Below are 23398 nucleotides of genomic sequence, written 5' to 3'. Positions count from 1 at the left end.
TATTCATATAGCACAATTCATACACCGTACTTCACAGGTGAGCAGGTCAAATATTCATACAAAAATTCACTAAACAAGGAAGGGTGCTGTAGATGAGCTAAAAGAACACAGATTGTAAGCAGGGTGCATTCTATCAGTTAGCGTCTGAGAACAATCACGTTTTAAGTCTAGATTTGAATGTTGATAGCTACCTTTGATACAATCAGGAATGTGGTTCCAGAGCTGGGCAGCAAGGCTTTTAACAGGTCCTTTTGTGTCTATTTTTTACCAAATACAATTATTTCAGTTTTGTCCTTATTCATCCAGCTGTTAATTTGTTCTATTCGTCAATAGAGGGATTCTAGGGAACCAAAGTCATTAGTAAATAGGGATATCAACAGCACAGCTATGATAATTATCGGTCAATTCTTTAATGAATAAATGGTAGGTTTGTGATGGGCTGTTAGTGTTTCCTTGCGGAAGCATCTAGATTATGTAGCCCTGGTCAGAAGACCTAAGTGACCTGCTGGTGATATAGGGATGGAGCAGGTCCCTGGCCATGCAGCGCTCTATATGAGAAAACTAAAACCTTAAAATAAATGTTCCACTTGATTGGAATATGACAAATGAAGATGGGCCTGATGTTGACAAATTTTTAAAGGCATTAACAGAGACCCCCTCGTAAACTAGGGGGTCGGTAAATTAAGATGCAATAAAATGGATTTCAACGACCAACTTTGGTCATCTGCAGTGAGGAGAAACGCCCAGTGCTCATTACCCGACTAGTAAATGCCAGCCACACTGCACACAATAATCCCAAGAGTCAATTTAACAGCTTGCACAACCAAATTGTAGCAGCCACTTTATCCAAAGTCCATTGGCAGTAAGAAACAGCAGATAAACAGATAAAAAGCAGCTCCTGAACCCTGCTGCTCTCTGGTCTCTCTTAAATATGTGTCAATGAGAGCACATATGTATTCACTGAACATCTGTGGCAACTGTCCAATCAATCATTATAATACCTCTACTACAGTTGGACATGATTGTGCCTCTATATTCCTTCAGCGCTGCCAAAAGAAAAAGGAAAACAAAGACCAAGAGCAGAAGTTAGGATTCAAGTATGTGTCATGGAGATATTGAGCAATTCACAGGTTAATAATAGCCAATTCTGTTCAGAAGCAATTTAGCTGCTGCTGGGAGACGGCAAAGGTTAAGCTCACTTTGCGGCTATTAGCATGCATGAGGTCAGGGTAACATTAGCTAGCCTAATAAGTCTTTGGCATGTGTTGTTTACCAGCTAGATATGCCTATTCCAATCCCCATACGATCCCCTTAAACAAAAAGGGGAAAAGTGAATTCAGTTGCGTGTGTGTGATGAGGACAAGCTTAACAAGGCTTAACAAGGCTAAAAACTCATAGCAATCAGTCAATCAATTATAATGGCTTGATTTGTCCATTTATTTTGAATAAGTTATGTAAAGGGGACTATTTCATCAGATAAAAACATGTGAATTTTGGAAACGATTAAATAAGGAACACAAGAGCAACGATGGGTTAGCAGACCCAGACCCTGACCCGAAGCGTCGAGTGATGCTGTTGGATTCTTTGGGCATCTATAAAAAATGTTTAACTTCTTTTCAGCAGCCACTCAAAGATGGGCAATTCTCAAGAGCCATTTCAAACTCACTGTTAAATCATGGAGTGACAAAAGGTGGGAGGGCAGGCTACAGACAGTGCATGCAGTCTGATACTAGAAAGTGTAAATCAGCTTTTGCCGAGGCTCGACAGATCCTGACATCCTGACCATTGTCAACCAGGTCAATAAACTTCTTCAGTCTGGACAAAGTAACACTCACATATTACAGGGTCTCGGGTTTTGCTGCATCACAAACAACTGCACAAGATCTATGTCATGATCTGAATGCACAAAATACGCAGTTCTCCTATGAAGCTACAGATGAGCATTCATTGACACGCTGCCAAACCTGGAGGTCACATTTCTAATGTGGTTGTGGATGTAGCTCTACACTCTCTGAAGGAGAAATTTGAAAAAGTGCAAAATGTCAAGAACATATTTGGTATTCTTCTGAAATGAAATGGCATGAAAGGAATGTCAACTGACACTGTGCAGAGATTCAGAAGAGGCTGAGGAGGAACAGAGGGTCTGACATCTGTGGACTTTAAAAGATAGAGGAGATCCTGAACCTGCCATCTAAAATGACACTGATGGCATGACTGAACAGATTCTCTCTGATCAACACAGACCTTTCCTATGAGGCCATCATTGACGACTTGGCTTCAAATAATGCTGGGGGGTGAATGTGCAGCAACATAGGAGGTAAGGGAGGTAAATGTTTTTTTGATTATCAAATCTAAAACACTGGTTTAAATTTTATTTTACTTTCTTCACACATCGACATGGGCATTAGGCAGATTATAATTCTGCTACTTGGTTCTCTTGATCTTGTTATCATTTCTTTATGTTTGTTATGTTAGTATGATGCGAATATGATGCCATACTGCATTTTGATAATGGCACCTTTGTTGTTATTATTAGGAGGAAATGACAAGTGCTCCTGCAACCATGGGATGGGCTATGAGCAAAACCATTGAAGACTTGACCAATCCACTGCTATTGAAGAGAGAAAGAAAGAAAGCAATGGAGCCACACAACTACCAGACCGGTGAAACAAGACCCTTTGAGAAACTCTTTCAGAGACACTGTCTACCAGACTCGAGAACAATGTGAATACAAGTTTTAAAATCATCCTTCAACTTTTTGGATTCTTGAGAGTTTAATATAATTTGATCCAACATGCGTGACCACTGAAGAGGGATTATCCCGCAGCAGTTTGTGGAGGACTGAGTTCATGTGGACCTGAGCCCCAGGACAGCAAAACGTTTCCGTTAGGACAGTTAATGTGCCGGACCATTGATGAGCCTACAATGAGACAGGAGGGAGACAGAGACATGTCAAGGGCATCTCCGTCTCGATCTACTCTTAGCTCCAAGGGAACCACAGTCCTGAGATGCACCTCAATACTACGCCTGATTTGCCCGAGTGGATGAACCCTGGAGGGCGGGGAGAGGCTGGATGTAACTAGGTGGACTGAGTTGGGACAAGCTAGCAGCAATAGGCCGCGAGGGTAAAGTGCAGATGTTAGATCACCCGGAGACCGTTTCGGTCCAAGTGGTCTGGAAGTTTGGAGTCGAGCAAGGGGATGTTACGCACAAGGTATCCCACAGGATAGTGTTGGAAACAGCCAAGCTCATCACCTCTATCTTGCACAGTGGCAGTGTCAAACTGTTTTAGGTGATCTCATAGTCTACGGATGACTTCTTTGAGGTGAGTGATACTCCTGTTTGATTTCTGTAGTAGGTAGCAGTCAATACACAGCATGGTAGAGAATGTCCACTATTAAAATAGACTACGAGTATACGGCTCAAATTTCAGCAGAACAGTTGTATATTTCCTTACAGTCAGAAAGTGAGGAGCATCTGATGAAAATAAAACATGTTTTCAAATTCATTGTTAGAACTGTAATGATATTATTAAGTACTCATATAGGCAATACTAGCAAGTTTGCTAGTATTAGAAAAGAAAGTGGTATCAGTGCATCTCTAGTCTCTGTATGGTAACAATCATTGATTTGTTTGGTACAATTGTGAGCACAGAGAAGTACACAGAGCTGTAATAAACATTATTTATCCTTGTGCGTCGCACACACACACGCACGCACACGCGCACACACACACACACACACACACGATGCTCCTGTGACAGAGATAAATGAAACAGCAGCAGCCAACGTGTGTTTTGTGATGAACATCAGTTCCACTAAACGGGTGTGGAGTCGGACTGGTCCTGAATCAATAAGTTACCTGTTGTAATTGAGGATAATGGAGCATAGTTTAGTTAAGTTCTTCATTTCAGATGGTAAATCCCTCAGCTGGTTATTCCTGAAATAAGAAGAGGCAAGACATATATTAACCCAGGCACTAATGGTTCTATATCAAAATCCTGTTTTCACATATGGGATCTCTAACACTGTTAAAGTATTGGCTTTTTAATTTAATTATCCTATATGTAAATGTTTAGTAAACAGGACAGAACCACTACAGATAGAGGACAGTATTAGCAGCTTCATCTACTTAATATCTTTGGGTTGCTGACAGTTGGAAAAACAAGACATTTTGTGTCACCTTGGACAATAATTATCCATGTAAATACAGTGGATGCAGAGCTTTTATATTATGCCAACAAGCATTCTAGACTGTACCTGAGGTCGATGTGCATCAGCTGCAGGAACTTGGAGATGTCAGGAGAACAACAGGTCAGTCTGTTGAAACCCAGATTGATATCTGACAGTGAGGGCAAGAGATCCACCAGTCTGCACACACAGCACACACATCAGGTCAGTCATCTCTGTGCAGTACAATCTTTGAGGTCCGTGACACACAGCGACGATGTCAGCACCACCTGCATTGTGTGTGTACCTGGGAGGTATGGAGGTCAGCTGGTTCTTGCTGAAGTTAACAGTGGTAATACTTTGATCTGCTGCAGCATCAAACAGCTCATCTGGAATATCAGCTGCCTGCTTCTCACTAAACACACACAAAGTTACTCTGAAATGGATTAGCATTCAGTATTATTGCTTATATATCCATTATTTTCATTTTGATCATTCATGACAACACTGTAGTCACAACAACACACAACACTGTCAGACAGGTTTGAAACTAACTAACATGCAGATGATCTAAACCTAAACTTTTCTTCCCACCTGAAATGTTGCTAGTAATTTGTCACTGCACAGGAAAAGTGTCCACACAACTACAGAACAAAGAGTAGGTCAGAGTAGAAGCAGGAAGGCCTTCTGAACACTGAAGTCTGACATGATATTAGAACACCTCTGCCTTTTCCATAAACACATAAGCAAGATAAAACTTTATTGAAAATGAAATAAATAAATAACTAACTAGTGCTGGGCAACGATTACAATTTTTAAATCGATTAATTGCATGATTTTTCTGTGATTATTCACATTGTTATACGCAAAATTCAATAATTAATTAAAAAGTAGTGTATTGCGCACTTTTATTTTAAAAGTACTAAAAAGTACAAAAGTGCAATAACATTTGGTTTGCAAACACTTTGAACAAATAAGGTTATTTTTAAAAGCAGTATTCCCTTTACACAGTAGCAGTTAAAATACAGTTATGATGATTCTGATAATAGATATTCAGCCGGTGTTCACAACTTTGTGTGTGTAATAGATGTAATTTGAAATATACTTCTTGAAAACTGCAAACCTATCTACGTCATGATTTTTTTTTAATTTTTTTTTTATGTTTGTTAAATTCTCAGTAGTGATAACTAAATGATATGCTTATTATACATATTCCAAACAAAACAACTTTAAAAACTCTAAAAAAACAATTTAAATGAATCAATTATTTTTTGCTTTTTTTGGTATTTTGGTCAGACACATATGCAACGCTGATTTACGTGTAATATGTGTGGTATTTGATATAAATGTACGTTGGTACATAGAGGGTGATAAGAAGCTGTACATGGAGGGACTTAGGACCCAGGGGAATGTAGGTGTAGCATGGAACCTGTAGTCTGTACCATGGAAGTAACGTGAATGTGGAAGTTATGCTAATAAAGAATTACAATTAAGAGCAGTTTGTTCTCACGTGCTTATATGTTTATTTATGTATTTTGATATTGTCACGATCCTGTGCGTGCGTGTGTGTGTGTGTGTGTGTGTGTGTGAGAGAGAGAGAGACAGGAGGGACCAACGGTTCCGGACCGGGCGTGTCACCCGGTGGGGGGGAGAGCGGCAGCAGAAGGAAGTGACGCCACACAAACACAGCTGTTCACCGCTCGCTGCCCGGTTCCTGTGTTAAAAATGTCCGCCTAATAATAAAAAAACAACTGCGTTAACGCACGATAAAGTAATTGTCGGCGTTAATTAATTAATGCGTTAACGTGATAATAACGCATTAACTTGCCCAGCACTATAAATAACATAAAAGAAAGTGGACAAACTCTGTAACGGAGACACTGTTTCTAAATGACCTCAAACATATTATATGTCAGCCTATCCGTAAGAAAAAATGCTATATGTTAGGCTAACATATATGTCAGCCTATCCGTAACATTGTCAGCCTATCCTAACATTGTTAGCATCTATGTCACATATATGTGGATACCAATAGATGTGCGACAAGCTAATATCAGCTGTTCATATCGGACACATTGGGATTTATTTACATCATAACTTTATCATTCACCTTCGTTCTCTCTGCTTCATATAAGTTTGTGCAACCTGGCCGTTGCCCCCAACCTGACTGCTCTGATTAGAACTGAAAACCCTCAGCACACCGCGTGGAAGGATGTATGTAGCAGTAAACAAGGTCACACCATGCACACAGAAACCTGGAACAACCAGCTGCTCCAAAACTGTATGTGAAGCAAGTGTTAACATAGCAGTGACACAACAAGCACAGATACCACCATCATATTAAACAAAGTACATAACTAACAAGTATCTCGCCAAGCTCTGATGAAAAAGGTTAACACATGAGTGGATCACTAACCTGTACACCAATGACTTGAGAGTGTTAATGTTGTGTACATTGACCCTGGCCTGGCTGGGTAAGGTCATAGCTGTCTGTCCTTCATCTGCTCTCTCAGGATCCTCTGCAACACACACACAACTCTGTTTTACTGAACTATCTTTTGTATTCATAACCCCAATAATTAATCTGCAATATTTGATGAATTGAAGAAATCTAATTTGTGGTCAGGTGGATTTGGTGGCAGCCAGCATGGAGCACATCACACACTGAATGTGGAGGATCAGGTGAGCTGAGATGAGAACAAAGATGTGAACAGCCCTCACTACTTGCGTCAGTGGTTGAATTCACACGTCACACAGTATAATCAGGTCCACTTACGAGCTTTTTCTGAACTTTTAATTACATCTCAGTTTCAGTGTAGAACTTGAGTCACATGGAGGAGATGGTAACCTGTATCTGTTCAGAGATGGTCTCTGCTGTCAGACTCCTGGTCCGTGACCTTTGACCTTTTCACAGTGGATGAGCATTTTTGTTCTTGAGTTCACAGACAACTGGTGTTGTGCTCAGTCTCTTGTCCCTTGCTCCTATTCTAAGATGGCATCCTGTTTCAGTGGAAGCTGCTAACTAAGTGCCCACAGACAACAGGCTCTTAGGCTTCTGCCTTGTTGTAATATAACATATTCATTGCTTTACAGCCGTTTCTTTCGTAATTACTGTGTATGTCATTCTGACTGAAGCCATGACAGCCCTGTACCCGATGGTCCCCCTACAGCTGTCGTCTGTGGTGTCCAGTCTTCCTCTCAGGGAGGTGTTGAGTGGTTTGTAGTACAGACCCACTCCCAGTTAATTCTGACAAACAGTCAGAATTCACTGGGAGGACAAGGACAAACAGTCTTTGTCCTGGTCAGAAGTCTGGGTGGTAGCTCTCTCCACTCCCCGTACCCGTCAGCCCTGAGAGCCAACCGCCTCCTTCCACAAAGCAACCTTGAAATGCGGTTAAAAGCTCAGAAAAATCTAGCTAGTACCTTAAGCATGATGACAACCTGCTGATCCGGTAATTCTCTGTGAGAGAGCTAAACACTGATGGGTTTGTTACTTTTGCTGAAACAAGTAGAATTAGGAAAACTTTGTGTCTGTCATGTCTCATGAACACATACAGTGGTGAAAACTGTTTCAGGTCAGCACAAAAAGTCAACTGTACCTTTAATTCTTCCTCTTAAATATTTCAGAAGCTCATTGGTCCCTTTCTGTGAGGACGACAACAGAAGAATATTAATATTAGCATGAATGTTTGTTCTTCTGAACATTACCATCAAATAAATACACACAGAACATCTGTTACGCATCACCTGCAAAAGCTCTAGTACTATTATCTCAAGATGTGTGCAGGGAACAATGTGTGACTGCATTGATGTGCATTTTAAAGCTGTCAGATGGAAACTTTTCTTATAATTGAGCACCTTTCCGGTGACACAGGCGCGGTCTGGTTTATAGACACTGCTACTTTCTTAGCTTTGGAACAAGCTAATTTCCCCCACTATTTGAGTACTGCAACAATCTATTGTGCTTTATAGTTGTACTCCATTTAGATCAATTTGTCAAGATTTGTTTTTATTCAATTTAACAATAATATCTTGATATGATTTAGTCTAAATTACAAGTGTCTAGATCATTTAGACACATTTAGACACCAGTGAAGTACAGGGATGTAAACATGCATGGTGAAAAAGAGTAGTCAGAAAAAACAATTATCGAACGCTGTGATGCAGGCCTGTAGTACATGCCGTTTAAGCCCGAGCGAGGACCATTTGGGGTTCGAGTGAGACCGTTTAGCAAAGAGCGTGTCGTAGAATGCACTTTTCAGAAACAAATATAATGAATGCGACACACATATTATATACCGACTTAACGAAGAAAATTATGGGCAAAAACATCATGTAAGCCATTGCAAACACAATTATACACAAACTAATATAATATCTAGAAGACGTACCACAATATCACGTATTTTTCGCCATGACTCGGCGAGCCATGCACTCCGTACAAAGCTGCGAACAAAAAGCTAACCGCTAACACGGACAACCGAGATAGCAAAAAGAGCGAGCATTCAACACAGAATCCAGAGATATCTTCAGAATTTCTCTCCGTGAAACCATTACAAATATACAGTCAACAAGCACCACAAAACCAAGCCGCTCCACCGCAGAAGAAACCATAACTGTTGTGAATTCTTCACAGACAAAGACGATAAAGTTACGGAGCTTTTATTCTGAAATTGTATTGGACGTTGCGGACTGTTTCCGCTTCCGGTTGCGCTAACGGTAGATCTTACGTAGGACCAACGGTCGAATCAGATCGAGTCATTGACGATGTAAGTGATAGAAGTGTAAATCTGAAGCTATGTGGCGTAACTGTTCCGTTTGTTGTTGTACTTAATGTTTTTAAGTGCATTTACTGTCAGTGTTTGTCATGTAATTAGCCGTCGAAATAATAGCCCAAAGTTGAGCTAAGTGGCTAACCTGGCTAGCAAGCCTGTATTCTGTGAATGTATGCGTGTTTGCTTTAAGAGTTTACTATTGCTAGTATTTCAGTTCTACAATTAATTTTCTGTGTTTATTTCAGAAACTCGGTCATTCATCGGTCATCTATTGTTCAAACTCATTCATCATCTGTAAATCTGTCAACAAACTATAAGACTGAATACAGAAACGTATGGATCAAACAGATGTCTGCGTGTTCTCTGACCGGAACCCTGTAGTGGTCAATAATCATCTTTAAATCAGCAACTCAGGGGTCGAATCCCCAACAATAACTGATTCTTACTTTGAGATGATTCATGAAGAAAAATGATTCATATTCCGTTTTGCCAGCTAAAAACACTGTTGCTATGTATTTCCTGTGTTTTTTCAACTGTTTCCTGGTGAAAGGGGGGGTCAGACAAGCTTGGGAGACCGTGGGGGGAAGGGAATTCACTTTCGATGCACGCCGCATTTCTGTTTTTTTCCTGCTAACGATTCTGTCAATCAAGCCCATGTTACCACCCCTGCATTCCTGAGACTCTGACGTGTCGAACAAGGTGTCATAGTCTCGAATTGACCAATCATAGGCTGTTATAGCCTCCACATACACACAGGCAGACGAGAATGGATGCATGGTTCACAGACACAAAATTATTAAAATAGACCTTGTAGTTACAGATTTACAGTCTTTTTAGTATGGGTATGGAATTTTCGATCAGAGGCCTAAAAATAGGGCTAGGGTTTATTTAAACAAATAGGAAGTAGCCAGCGAGTGAGAAAAAATAGCCAGCTGTGTAAGTTAACAATGTGACGTTAGCTAGCTTGCATGTTTTGATTTGTAGTCAATTATGCTCACCTTTATCCATTTATGTTGCCAGAAGCTACACTGTAACAGAATATCGCTGGCAAGTGACAGCAGCTTAGGGAAAACGAGAATAGTAGCTGCTGATAGGAGATAATATTGGCAAATCTATGCTTAAACTAAGCGTACGCACGTTTAACGCAAAAATCAGGGATTCACCTGAAATTTAGAACGGCCTCGGACCATGATTAAACATAAATGATGAACGCCCGGCCGGCTCTCTTAATGTAAACACACACCTTTTAAATGAATGCATGTCATCTTAAAACCGCATTCATTAAAAAGGCTTTAATAGACAACTATATTTAAAACTCATAAATTCTATTAAGGTTTTTGAATAAAGCTTTGAATGTCTGTCATCATATGTTTTGACACTATTTTCACTTAGCAAATGAGAAAGATCTCAGACCCCCAAAGCAAACTGCTAACAATATTAGTGTAACCTGATCTTTATCTCAACCATGCAGTAGTACTGAACAACAGACATGCAAAAAAGAATCTGTGCAGCATTCAAATTTTGAATTCAAATATCAAGGTTATGAATGAAGCTTCTCGCTATTCGGTATACCCCTAATACAATTATGATTTTTGGTCCATTCTTTTTTTGCATAAACTTTAATAGCAAACCGTTTTTTTTTTTTCCCCTGAACCACAGTCCGTATCTCAGTGTTCGGGTTAACCCTCATTTATAACAACTTACATTACATTACAGTCATTTAGCAGACGCTTTTATCCAAAGCGACTTACAATTCAGATTCTATCACACCGTAGGCACAGCTACGGGACCAATTGTTGGGGTTAAGTGTCTTGCTCAAGGACATGTGACTAGTGGGGCCGGAGCCGAATCATGAATCATTAGTACTCATCACCACATTTTGGGAAGTCTGGGTCACCTTTGCATTGCTCAATGAAGCCTGCATGCCGGCCCGTCATGGCAGGAGCCCCCGTCTGTGATCACAGCTTTTCTAATGGAACCTTTTTCTCCACAAAGAAACTAGTAAAAAGTCCCGTCTATAGTCGAGGGGGGGGGGGGGGGAGAAAGAGAAATCACACCCTCCGAGGCCCGCGAGCATCTTCGGGCACCCGCGTTCAAACCTCTAGTCTGGGCCTTTTTGGTCGGACTGCGTTGCCTCGCCTCTACCCCCGCCACCCACGAGTTGTCGCCCCGCGGCCTGTTCCGAGGACTGACGGACCCGACGACGGGGGCAGCGCGTCCGGCGCCAATGGGAAGAGCCCGCCATTCGGAACCTGAAAATCTAGTGTGGTGCGGCGGCCTCGTCCTTTTAAAATCTACATTAATGTAAGCGTTTTTGATTCAAGAAGAATTTAGATGGATTTTAGACGGCGCTCCATGGTGACTAGTGCTATTTTTAGAACATGCCTTGCGGGCGACTCACGTGGTCCCTGCGGGCGACCAGGTGCCCGCGGGCACTGTGTTGGCTACCTCTCATCTACACCAACCAGTGCTCTAGAAGCACCACAGAAAAACTAGAGGCTGGCCGAGATGCATAGATATGGTGTCAGTGACGGGACATTAATGTGAATCGTCCCTTCAATCCTACCGGTACCCAAACTACAGCGAGAGCAGATGCTGCACAATTATTGGTGATGTCCAGATAAATGCTATTAACCACCCCAATCTTTAAGCATGCTTTGTGTCTGTGTTGCTTGGCAACCGTTCTGTTTTGTGTTGCTGAAGAACATATGCTTCGCATTAGAATGATTATCTGTGTGTTAATATGTAGTAAACATTTTATAAAAGCGGTTTACAGTGATTTTACATGTAAGGGCTGTTATGCATGTTGTTGCATAATTCTAGTTCACCAATACTAGGATTCAGAACTAGCTCTGCATTATCTTCTCTGTGTCTATCTCGGTGTGTTACTTACAGTGAGCAGGTCTCTCCTGATTCCTCTCAGAGGGTTTCCCTCCAACAGTAACACCTTCAGATTGGGCAGCAGGCTGAGAGATGCTGGAAGACTGACAGAGAGAGATGCTTTTCACATGAAATACCTGAAACCCAGGTGATGATAGGGTACCGACAGTGTCTACTGCTAAATATAGAAGGCTAGGCTGCTAACCTTTGATCTAGATAACTCCACAGTGTTGGCTTACACCATCACACGTAAATTATTTAGGATTATATCGCATAACAATTGAAATAGTGTCGGAGTAAATGTAAACAATAATGTGTTTCAATGGCAGAGCTAGTGGTCACATTTGGTACTGACTAAATATTTCAAACATGTCAGTTTGGCTCATGGACACAAACAGTAACCATTGTCATGATGCCAGTGACCTACGTGGTGATGTCATTGTTGGTGAGGTCGAGGCGTGTGAGCGTGTTCAGTGAAGTGATCTGTTCAGGGAGGATTTTGATCTTGTTGTCTCGGAGTTCTAGAATAGAGATGGCTCTCAGGCAGGCCAGCTGCTCCGTCTCCAACTGCTCAATGTGATTGTTCCCCACATACAACTCCTATATATACACACACACACACACACACACACACACACACACACACACACACACACACACACACACACACACACACACACACACACACACACACACACACACACACACACACACACACACACACACACACACACACACACACACACACACACACACACACAGTTATACCACAAATGAGCTTTACACCTGGGGAAACTCATGTTGCTATGGTTACCTTGAGTGCTGGTGCAAGAACCTTTGGGAGGAGGCAGAGCTTGTTGTGTCTGAGGTAGAACTGCTCCAGAGCAAGCATATCTGATAAGCTGGCAGGAATGTCAGTCAGCTGGTTATTGCTGCAGTCCAACAGCTTAACATCTGTGAGATCAAGTCAGAACTCAAATGTTATGTGTATATATACATACACACATTTAATAGCACTAATTTCACTCCTTTTCATTTTTGCAATTGCTGTTTAACTACCGTCAATGAAACTCAAGACATTTTGCAATGCCCGTTCAAAACTGTTTAGAACCTAAGGATTTCAGCATGTGAGATATTGATGTTAGGTTTATTGTCAGAGGAAATATCACGGTTTCACGATCATTAATCAGAATATTTCTAATTTAGATAGGGAACTACAGCATTTATTATCATCATCAACCATTTCCAGTTAGTGTTTATAGTTTGGATATTTAAAAATTATTTATAATGGGAATAGGTTTTACAGCCCGTAGGCTACACAGGGAAGGACAGCCCCCGCCTCCCCCCAAGATTCCCAAAGTATCAGTAACACATTGTGAACTACGTGACGCTTAGTTAATCAGCTCCTCCTGTTTTTTTTAAATCTTGACTTAGACATGTGACAACTCAAAGATGGTGGAACATATCCAAAGTGTTAGCCGCTACAGTCAGTTTTGACGGCACAATTTACAAATTGATAAACATCTTGTACAACAACTCTCTGATCATTTGCTAAATCAGACGTTAAGTAAATTTTGTGCTGATAATGCCTCTCTGTCACATTTGACAGCAGCATTTTTACTGTGTGGTATTAATAATTTTACTACCAATAGTAAATAGTTTTACTTCGGAAAGAAAGGTTCGAGTACAACTTCAGAGAAAAGGTGAAAAGTAAAGGAAGATGATGTTTGCCTGGGGCCATCAAATTACTAAATCTGGCCCTGGAAACCACATCCATTATCAGAAACATTAGTAAAATACACTGGAGGAATTAATTTCCATAAAGGCGTATGACTCCCTTGCTTTGACATAACCACCGCAGTTACAAAGTATGGCACATATTCAATGACTGGAGGTAATTTGACATGGGTAAAGTGTGGCTAAAGCTTAGACAACTTAAGTGGCAGTGGGAGAGCGGTGCTGTTTTGGAAGGCTATCTCCTCGTTGACTCCAGGGAAGTGAAGAAAAGTTGGGTTGTAACGTTATCCAGCATCCTTGTAGCGTTAGCAGGCTTCACCCAGAATCAATGTAGCGCTAGCAGGCTTCATCCACAACCAATGTAGCGTTAGCAGGCTTCACCCAGAATCAATGTAGCGCTAGCAGGCTTCACCCAGAATCAATGTAGCGCTAGCCGGCTTCATCCACAATCAATGTAGCGCTAGCAGGCTTCATCCACAACCAATGTAGCGTTAGCAGGCTTCATCCACAACCAATGTAGCGTTAGCAGGCTCTATCCAGCATCCACATAGCGTTAGCAGGCTCTATCCAGCATCCACATAGCGTTAGCAGGCTCTATCCAGCATCCACATAGCGTTAGCAGGCTCTATCCAGCATCCAAAGTCAACTGCAGTCCGCCCACTGCAGACCACATACTGGACTACAGAGGCATGAAGCTCCGCCCCAACTGCTACAGAGAGGCTGTGTATTTATTTACAAAAGGTTTACTATTATTGATTGTCTAAATTGCACCACATTTTTTTTAAATCCCTTAATGGAGTTCCCAGCAATACAACCACCAAGTGTGAAATAGATAACATGAACGGTTCTCGAGATATGTGAAGAACATTTATATTTAGACCAACAGACACCTTACATTATAGTTCTATCCGGGCTTGAACGGCAGCCATGTAAAGAAGCAGAAGAGCTGGTCTTACTTGTGAGCTGGGCCAGGGTGGCAGGCAGACAGCTGAGGTTGTTGTGACACAGGTTCAGTTTCTGCAGCCGGATGAGACAGCCCAGGCTGGAGGGCAGGCCCTTCAGATGGTTGTGAGACAGGTCCTTCAACCAAACATAACACCTCCGTCAGCCAATCACTCAACCCAGCAGAAACAGTCCGGTGGGAGTGTAATACACTACCTACCTACATACATACATAATGTGGTAATTACCAGCTGTGTCAGGCTCTCCATGTGTCCCAGTTCGTCTGGCAGGCTCTCCAGCTGGTTCTGCTGGAGGGTGATGCTACAGAGGTTCTTCAGAGTACACACTTCAACTGGCAGTGAAGTCAGCTGGTTATGACTGGCCACACAGGAGAACAAACACACATTAGATTTCAGTTTATTATGTAGTTAGTCCCACCACAGGCCAGACATTTAATTTAATTGGTTGTGTGCATTTGAGATAGTTACAGATACAGCAGCAAACAGTTTGGTAAGGTGGTCCATGATGGTTCAGAGGGAGCCCCTGATTATACTGTTAGACAGATCCAACATTAAATGTCTTTGTTGGATAAAGTATGTGAATCTCTAGGATCATGAGGTAATTTAAGGGGGGTGCTGGTGAAAAATAATTACATTTTGTTTTTGACATTACTACTTGTGAAGATCTGTGTGATTTGCTGATTTTGGTGCAGTTTCAAAATGGTCTTCCTGATCGTATTGCGACATATATCATCAAATGACAAATCACTACTTCTGCTAATGCTGACCTGTCAGCTGATGAGTATGTGTTGCTCCATAAGATCAGTTTCAGAGAGTGCTCTGTGGCTCCCAATGTTTTTTATGGGCTGGGAAGTGGTTCTGATTCTGTTTCGTGTGACAGGCTTTCAAAGAAAGTGGGAATTTTCAATCTGACTTTACACAGGTGTCAACTTAGACAATAGTAATATCTGTAACGAGGAAGGACATTGGAATCAGATTGTCATGTGCTAAGGGCTCAAATAAAGGGTGTGAGAAATAATGTTAGGCCTGCTGCATTTGCTGCTCCTGTTAAAGACTGCTGTGTTGCTGAGGTGCTTATATCCCATTCTTGTGAAGGGGATGTTTTGGCAGCCTATGCTTCTTTCATTTGAGATGAGTTTGTGTCACTTGTGGGAAGTTAGGTAAAAGTCCTGATAAAAATCTTGAGGGACACAGGGTGCCTATGATACCTACATTGTTGACTGTTTGGCCTTTGTATGAGGAGACTGACGCTGGTGATGGGATTGGAGATTCTCCTTGTTTCCTTGCACAAGATGGATCTTAACTGTGAGCTGGTTAAGGGTGAAGTAGCCTATTGAAGGTGTACATTTTATTTTGGGCAACGGCTTGGCTGGTAGCCAAGTTTGAACTGACACTCCAACACCTGTGGTCACATGATGTGCAATTGATTGAATGACCTTCAATAAACCTTTAATTTACCATCATCCATTGTGTCCATTTCCGTATTTGTCATGGCCTAGGAGCCAGGTTATGACAGCAGAAATACAGAACATCCTAAAAAGGTTCAGAAACTTTCCAGCAGCATCATTTGTCATTCTCCAGTTTTTGTAAATATTTCTCATCTCTGTGATGCAACATTTACACGCAGATACCAAGTGTTCATTTCAGTGTTTTGGCTCTTTTCTATTGGTGTTCCTGATTTAAGTACTGAAAAGGGATTCACAAAGTGACACACTAGTGTTATGTTATGTGGTATGTGGTACGTATGTCTGTCAGCACATTATCAGTTCCTCTTCAGTGGCACCAGCACAACACCTTGAAGGAGCAACTCCTCACAGTTCTTAATATATTAAGTTTTTACAATAAAAACATTCCCATCACATCATGCCGTAATATTCAATTCAATAGCTTTGTCGGGTCTGCACTGTGTGTGTGTCTGTGTGTACCTGAGTCGCAGTTGCTGAAGCTCCTGCAGTTCTCCCAAAGCACTGGGTAAAGTGCTCAGCTGGTTGTCATGGAGCTGCCAGAGCAAAATTAACATTATAGTTTAACAGCTAGAATAAGAATAAATCATAAATGTGACGGATGTCTCAGTTAAAAATTCTTTCATCAGTACCTACAAATAATAAAGTAGATGCTTTGTATTGTGTTAGTGTCTCAGTACATAGTAGATTAAATATTCAGAAAGTTAATGAGTTAGGCTCGGACCACATCACAGGAGCTCTGGGTCAATTATTAGAATGGGGTTCATTTTTACACCGTTTCAGATTAGTTTTCCTTTTCAGTTGAGTTCTCATTTAGTTAGAGAACTCTGGTCGAAAGAAGCTGTGGTAACTTGACAGAGACTTTTGAAGCAGCTCTTACTCCGCGTACGCAGAAGCAGGCATAACAACTAGCAAACGGGAACTGGAAGAGGAAAACCGTGACAATGTGTATAACTTGGTGGAGTTACTGAGTCAGATTGAGGTGATGTTACTTACATCCAGAGTAGTGAGTGCTGGAAGTAGTCTGATGTCATCAGACAGTTGTGTGAGACGATTGGATGAGAGGAGTAGTTTGGTGAGGTCAGTCTGTTCCCACCAGCGATCTGACACTCCGAAGGAAACATTCTGGTGGGCCTCCTCTGGTGTGTCAATGTTCAGATGATACACATCCTGAGGGACTGAGGCATTCACTTTGTTGATATGATAACATAAACACACACACACTGTTTTGGCTGGTTAAAGGGAAACAATAGACTCTTTGCTAAGTCCCGCCTATCGAATGCACACTGGCCAATCATAGCGTAGCATCAGCCAGATCTGACCAGGGTCTGGTAACTATCCAGCTCTGCTCCATAGACTCCCATCAGTGGTTTCAGATGTTCTTCATGTTCAGGCTCAGGTTATGTGGAAGCTGCTCATGGTTATAGTGTGTAATAGTGGTACTTGTTACCCGGAGAGGTTGGATGGACACATACGTTTCTAAAAAGGTTTGTGGAACATTAGCATATCATTAAGTAGCGTTAGCACTTCTATGCTATACTAGCTACTAAAGGTGTATTGTATCTACACATAATAATGGTTATAACAGTGAATAAAGACATACCCGGTTTTGCAGGGACTGTGTTGTTCCATAATTTCATTGTCTTGTGTCTGGATCGTCTGGTGATGTGGTGTTTTAGCTTCTATCTTTATCTTTTTAACCCGTTTCCTTCCTGGATATATCCATCAAACACGTGTTGTTGACCCTTCTGTCTGCTTTTTGTTTTTCCAAAAATGAGATCATATTTCTTCAGTGAGTCCAATTAGTGACAGAGTAGTAACGGGGGCTAGGCTGCACAATAATGCAAGTAAAAGCAGAAGCCTCATGTGATGATTCTATTCAGGGTGCCGATCAGGCAGATACAGATAAGGGATGCACGTTTTCTGAATATGTGGTCGAGCGTGATGTCAATAGAAACACCAGTATTGATTTGTTTACCACAGTACAGTTGTACCATTAAACGTATAGCTTAAACAAGTGTGCAGTTAGTCTGTAAGCATAGTTCTGCTAGATTTGAAAAAAATAACTTTTTTAAAGTTTGCTACCGTTTGACCTCTTCGTACTTTCGGGCCCAGTCCCAGTGTCCCCCCTAAAGCCTCAAACCCTGAACCCTCAGGGACTTACCGAGTCACCTGGTGAATGGTTTGAAAAGGTGTAAATACAAATAGGACAGCACTTTACTGCAAAATATCACGTTACAATGACAATGTCAAAATATAAGATGTACAATTGTGGGTATTTATTTTATATGTTTTACTCCCTGATTTGAACGTCTTCCAGGCTCTTTCCTCACAAGATGAGGTAATTTGATATAATTCTATTTACTCATTTTTGTCAAAACAGCTTCAATGAAAACATCAAATATTTGATGAATAAATAAATACATATCCTATGTTTCTTTTGTTCCATCTTTAACCCTTAATGTTTCTGAGTAAATTTAATATGACAGGTTGAACACACCTGTGCCGTCCTCTTTGTTTACCTTTTTTTTGCGTCTACATGGCCAAATCCCAATGTCCCCCCTTACGGACTCACGGACTTTGAGGCGCGCTCCCGCGAAGGTTTAGGGCTGTCCCACTGTCAAATCGTCAAGTGTTTGAGGCTCTCGCAGACATTTTGAGCCCTTTATGAACCCTTTCCGTTAGTCAGCATAGGATGCTGACTCAGCCTAAGGGAATTACCCACAAATCATTGCAATGTGACGTTAAACGCGGGGTAACCAGTGGACGCATGGAGACGTAAACAAAAGGTAAACAAAGAGGAGGGCTCACGTGTGTTCAGCCTCTCATATTAAATGTACTCAGAAACATTAAGGGTTAAAAATGGAACAAAAAATAAACATGAAATCAGAAGATATTTATTTATGTATTCATCAAATATTTGCTTTTGTCATTGAAGCTGTTTTGAGAAAACGAGTAAATAGATTATATGAAGTTACCTCTCATCTTGTAAGGAAAGAGCCTGAAGACATTCACATCAGGGAGTACAAAGTATACAATAAATACATCATATGTTATGGTAATTTTCATGGTAACGTGATATGTTGCAGCAAAGTGCTGTCCCATTCATATTTACACCATCTCAAGCCCTCACAGTCTCTCACACTCACCCACTCACCAGGTGACGTCAGTAAGTCCTTGAGGGTTCAGGGTTTGAGGGTTTAGGGGGGACATTGGGATTTGGCCCATGCGTCCACTGGTTACCCCGTGTTTAACGTCACATTGCAAAGAATTGTGGGTACTTTCCTTGGGCAAAGTCTGCATCTAATGCTGACTTACGGAAAGGGTTCATAAAGGGCTCAAAATGTCTGCCAGAGAGCCCTCAAACACTCGATGATTTGACAGTGGGACAGAACTAAACCCTCACGGATTTACAGTTAGCTAACAAGTCCCAGTGCGGTTACCTTCTGTTAGCCCTCGGCCGGACAGGTCGAGCTGGCCGCTCTTCCTGGCTGCCTTCAGCAGACCGGAAGGGATTGTTGGCTCCGTCTTCTCCGTCCTGAAGCCCGCCAGAGAATCCCCCTGACCGGCTCTTTTCAATCGAGACATTGTCCGTGTGTTTAGTAAAATGAGTATCAACGTGTTGTGAGTGTTTAACTCCACGTGAAAGTGAACCTTCTTCCACGCACCAGCAGCAAAAATGATCTTCTGTCTTTTTTCTTTTCTTTTCTTTTCTTTTTCATTTCCTCCCTTCTTCTTCTTCTTCTTCTTTTAGGTTTTATGGCGGATGGCATCCAGTGAAAGGTGCATTACCGCCACCTACTGTATTGGAGTGTGGACCAGAGTAATCTATCCCCATACAAAGCAAAACAAAGCAAAACAAAAAAAGGAGTTCTATCAATTCGGTGACCTAAATTACTCAAATGTACTCAATCTCGTTTCTTTCACGTACTGTAGTACATTTCCTGTCCCCAAGGTTAATGGATCTTTTAGGTTTAGTTCCTCAACTCCCAGCTTCCTCTTCAACCTTTCTCGCTCGAGTGTGAATTTCTGGCAATGACAAATGATATGATCTACAGATTCTGGTATTTGACAGTGCTCACATAGTCCTGCTGGGTGTTTATTTATTAGTTGCATTGTTTTGTTCAGCCTTGTGTGTCCAACCCTCAGTCTGGTTAATGTGTTGTCTTCTGTGGCACTTCTTCTGGATGTCCTCCCTTTGCCAACTTCTTTCTGAACAGCATAAAGATGTCTTCCTGTGTCTCCTAAGTCCCAACTGTGCTGCCATTCCTAATAATGTTTCTTTTGATTATTTATTTAGCTTCTGCTTTGCTGAGTAAAATGTCTGTCTTGTGCTGACTTTCTAAAGCTTGTTTTGCTCATTTATCTGCTCTTTTGTTTTCTTGTACCCCTCTTGTGTGCTGGTGATACTAAAATACCCATATTTTTAAGTCGGAACAGTGTTTCGTATATTTCATCAATTAAATCTTGCCTGCTATGAGATGTGAATGGTTGTGTTAGGTTTTTAAGAACAAAGGATGAAGGAGCCTGCAGGCCGCAGGTACTCTTCTGCTGCGAGCTTCTTACTGCGCACGCGCATCAGAAGAATGAGCTAGATCCGGTTCAAATTAAAAACAATATTTAATGTACTACACAAAGTTCACTGACAAACTGAATTAACTATCAATAGTAATGTTCTCGAGAGCAGAGACCACATACACGCATCTCCTCACAGTCCGGCGCGGCCAGTTAGCTGAAAATGAGAGCTGCAGTGATCTGAGGTAAACTCCCTAAAACATTGTCTTTTGCATCCCCTGAGAGTCGGAAAGTGTCCGATACTGTCATAAAACGTGTGAATGACCCTCCGTGGCGATTAGTGATTGGCTTCATTTGAATTCTGTCCCCTCCCATTATCGATCCCTTAGCAAAACATCTTGGCTCTTCGCAAAACATCTTGGACTCCTCCTCTCTGTCCTGCTGGTCAGCTTGGCATTTGACCGTCCCACTGGCCCCATCCTCCATCGATGAGGTAGCCTCCATTTGCTGCTGCATGTCTGACACCTCACTCAGAATCCCTATCTGACCCTCAAGACTATTATTAGTGTTTTAATACCTACAGTGACTATACTTCTATGATTTAATACATTCAATGAGTTAATATACTGTAACATATAATATCCTCTATTAGTAAGAATATTGTAAACCTATAATACATTCCATATGGAAACATATTGTGACTAACATATTTATTATTGTGACACTTCTACTCACCACTAGGGGTGTTATTTAATCCTACTAATAATGCGTTTAATACTGAAATTCTCCACAGTTGTAATGAGAATAATGCTGAACTGGAATCTGAACAGACAATGACCTTTTTGATCCAAACCTCCTCTACCCACTGCAGTGCTGTTAAAATGGCCAACGTCACAACTGTATAAACAGACAGATGATCTGATGTTCTCCTTTTGACTTCATATTGCAAGGTTGGTATGGTGAGCGCAAAACCAGTTCTACCTGTATCAGGATCTTTAGATCCATCTGTGTATGCTGGGGTAAATGATTGATATGTTGTCTGTAGTCTATCCTCCACCACTCCTGCAATGTTATCAATATCTTTAAATGCTTGGGTTTGTCCAAAAAAATATTATCAACTGACCCTGAGGGAAATAGCCAAGGTGGTACAGTTGATAACGATACTGTAGGAGTGAATGATATCTGATCCAATGACATATCTCCTGCTAATTTTCCACTGCTCCATGCAAAACATTACTGTTTGGCCCTTTCTCTTTCCCAACATGCAGAAGCACCTTTGTGGTTGGATAATTATCTCCAGAATGTCCTTGAAGATTGGCCCAGTAGTTCATAGTTAAGAGCTTGCGTCTCAAATGCAGTGCAACGTTTCACCCACCTCCACCTGAAGAGAAGCCACAGGACTCGTTTTAAAATCACCACAACACAGTCTCAGAGCTTGGGATTGCACCACTTCCAGCTTCTTTAATGAAGTTTTTGCAGCTGATCCAAATACTACACAACCATAATCAAGGACTGATCTCATCAGAGCGATATCAATATTTGTAATTGCCGACCTGCTTCCCCATTTGGACCCTGTTAAACACCTCATTACATTTAAAATCTTTTTACATTTCATAACTATCCTCTGAATATGTTCATTTCATGTTAATTTATCATCGAACCACACACCAAGAAACCTAAAGACTTTCACGCGTTCAATCTTTTGTCCGTACATCTTTATCTGAGCATCAACTCCTCTCTTTCTAGTAAACATGATTGTTTTAGTTTTTCCCACAGAAAATTTGAATCCCCATGAATAAGACCATCTTTCTACCACATTGACAGTCTCTTCTACTTTCCCTTTAATATGGTTTGTTCTTCCCCCTCTTCCACAGTGCTCCATCATCAGCAAATAGGGATCGTCCAAATCACCCTGAACTTGAAGGAAAACATAATTTATCATGATGGAGAACAGTATCGGACTGATGACACTACCCTGTGGTGTACCAGGTATCTTCTACATAGTGCTGTCCCAATTCTGACTTGAATAAATCTGTTAATTAAAAAATCTTTAATCCAATTATATGTTCTGCCACCTATTCCTATCATATTTAATCTAATCAACAACCCCTCCCTCCAAACCATATCATATGCCTTTTCCACATCAAAGAACATAGCCATCACTGACTCCTTATACACCTGGTTTTTTTTTTATTTCTGTTTCTAAACAAATAATTGGGTCCATAGTTCCTCTACCTTTCCGAAATCCACTTTGATGAGGTGTTATCATTCCCCTGGACTCCATATAAAATGTTAATCTATCTGTAATCATTCTTTCCATTATCTTACCTACATGGGATGTTAATGCTATGGGTCTATAATTTATTGGGTTTGATGAGTCTTTCCCTGGTTTCCTGATTGAGATAATCACAGCTTCTTTCCAAGAACTAGGTAGTCTCCCCACTTCCCAAACCTTATTATAAAAAAATAACAATTTCGTCATTGTTATACTACCTAAATGTTTCAGCATTATATAACAAATTTCATCCTTCCCTGGCGATGTAAGTCCTCCTCTTTCTATTGCTCTTTTCAACTCTTCTAAAGTAAATGGGACATCAATTGGACTATTAGTATTGTCTCTTTTTCCAAGAATATCAGGACGAGCTGATTGTGTCCTTTCCCTTCCTCTGCCTTCTACTGTCAGGTTGGCAGAGCTGTGGATTTCTGTTAATGCTTTTGCCATCATCTCTGCCCTCTCCCCATCCGACGTTGCTATTTCCTCCCCCCTCTTCAATACTGGATACTGCCGTACTCTTCTAATTCCTCTCATGCTTCTAATCATCCCCCAAATATCTCCCACAGGTGTTGATCTTCCAATTCTGCTACAATAATTCTGGCATCTTTCCCTTTTTTCTTTA

General features: G+C 41.2%; 1 protein-coding gene across 4 annotated transcripts in view; it reads right to left on the bottom strand.

The window, feature by feature from the left end:
• The window catches only part of lrrc40 (leucine rich repeat containing 40), a 20862-nt gene extending 1114 nt beyond the window's left edge, over window positions 1–19748 (bottom strand). The window contains exons 1-14 of one of the 4 annotated variants that reach the window (XM_076079197.1): window positions 19430–19569; window positions 17590–17741; window positions 16983–17164; window positions 16449–16522; window positions 14752–14881; window positions 14518–14641; window positions 12639–12778; window positions 12252–12424; window positions 11838–11928; window positions 7769–7814; window positions 6586–6688; window positions 4477–4584; window positions 4260–4370; window positions 3862–3939 (exon numbers count right to left, since the gene is read on the bottom strand). In XM_076079197.1, coding sequence (XP_075935312.1) covers window positions 3862–3939; window positions 4260–4370; window positions 4477–4584; window positions 6586–6688; window positions 7769–7814; window positions 11838–11928; window positions 12252–12424; window positions 12639–12778; window positions 14518–14641; window positions 14752–14881; window positions 16449–16522; window positions 16983–17164; window positions 17590–17626 — 1397 coding nt within the window. In that variant the 5' untranslated portion in view covers window positions 17627–17741; window positions 19430–19569. Of the gene's footprint in view, window positions 1–3861; window positions 3940–4259; window positions 4371–4476; window positions 4585–6585; window positions 6689–7768; window positions 7815–11837; window positions 11929–12251; window positions 12425–12638; window positions 12779–14517; window positions 14642–14751; window positions 14882–16448; window positions 16523–16982; window positions 17165–17589; window positions 17742–19429 lie in introns of all 4 variants that reach the window. The other 3 variants (XM_076079200.1, XM_076079198.1, XM_076079196.1) reach the window with 3 other exon arrangements.
• Window positions 19749–23398: the final 3650 nt, after the last annotated feature.

Source organism: Anarhichas minor, unplaced genomic scaffold (genome assembly GCF_050575085.1).
Source record: "Anarhichas minor isolate MPS153535 unplaced genomic scaffold, ASM5057508v1 ptg000071l, whole genome shotgun sequence".
Taxonomy (NCBI): domain Eukaryota; kingdom Metazoa; phylum Chordata; class Actinopteri; order Perciformes; family Anarhichadidae; genus Anarhichas; species Anarhichas minor.
This window is presented reverse-complemented; position numbering and strand designations above follow the sequence as displayed.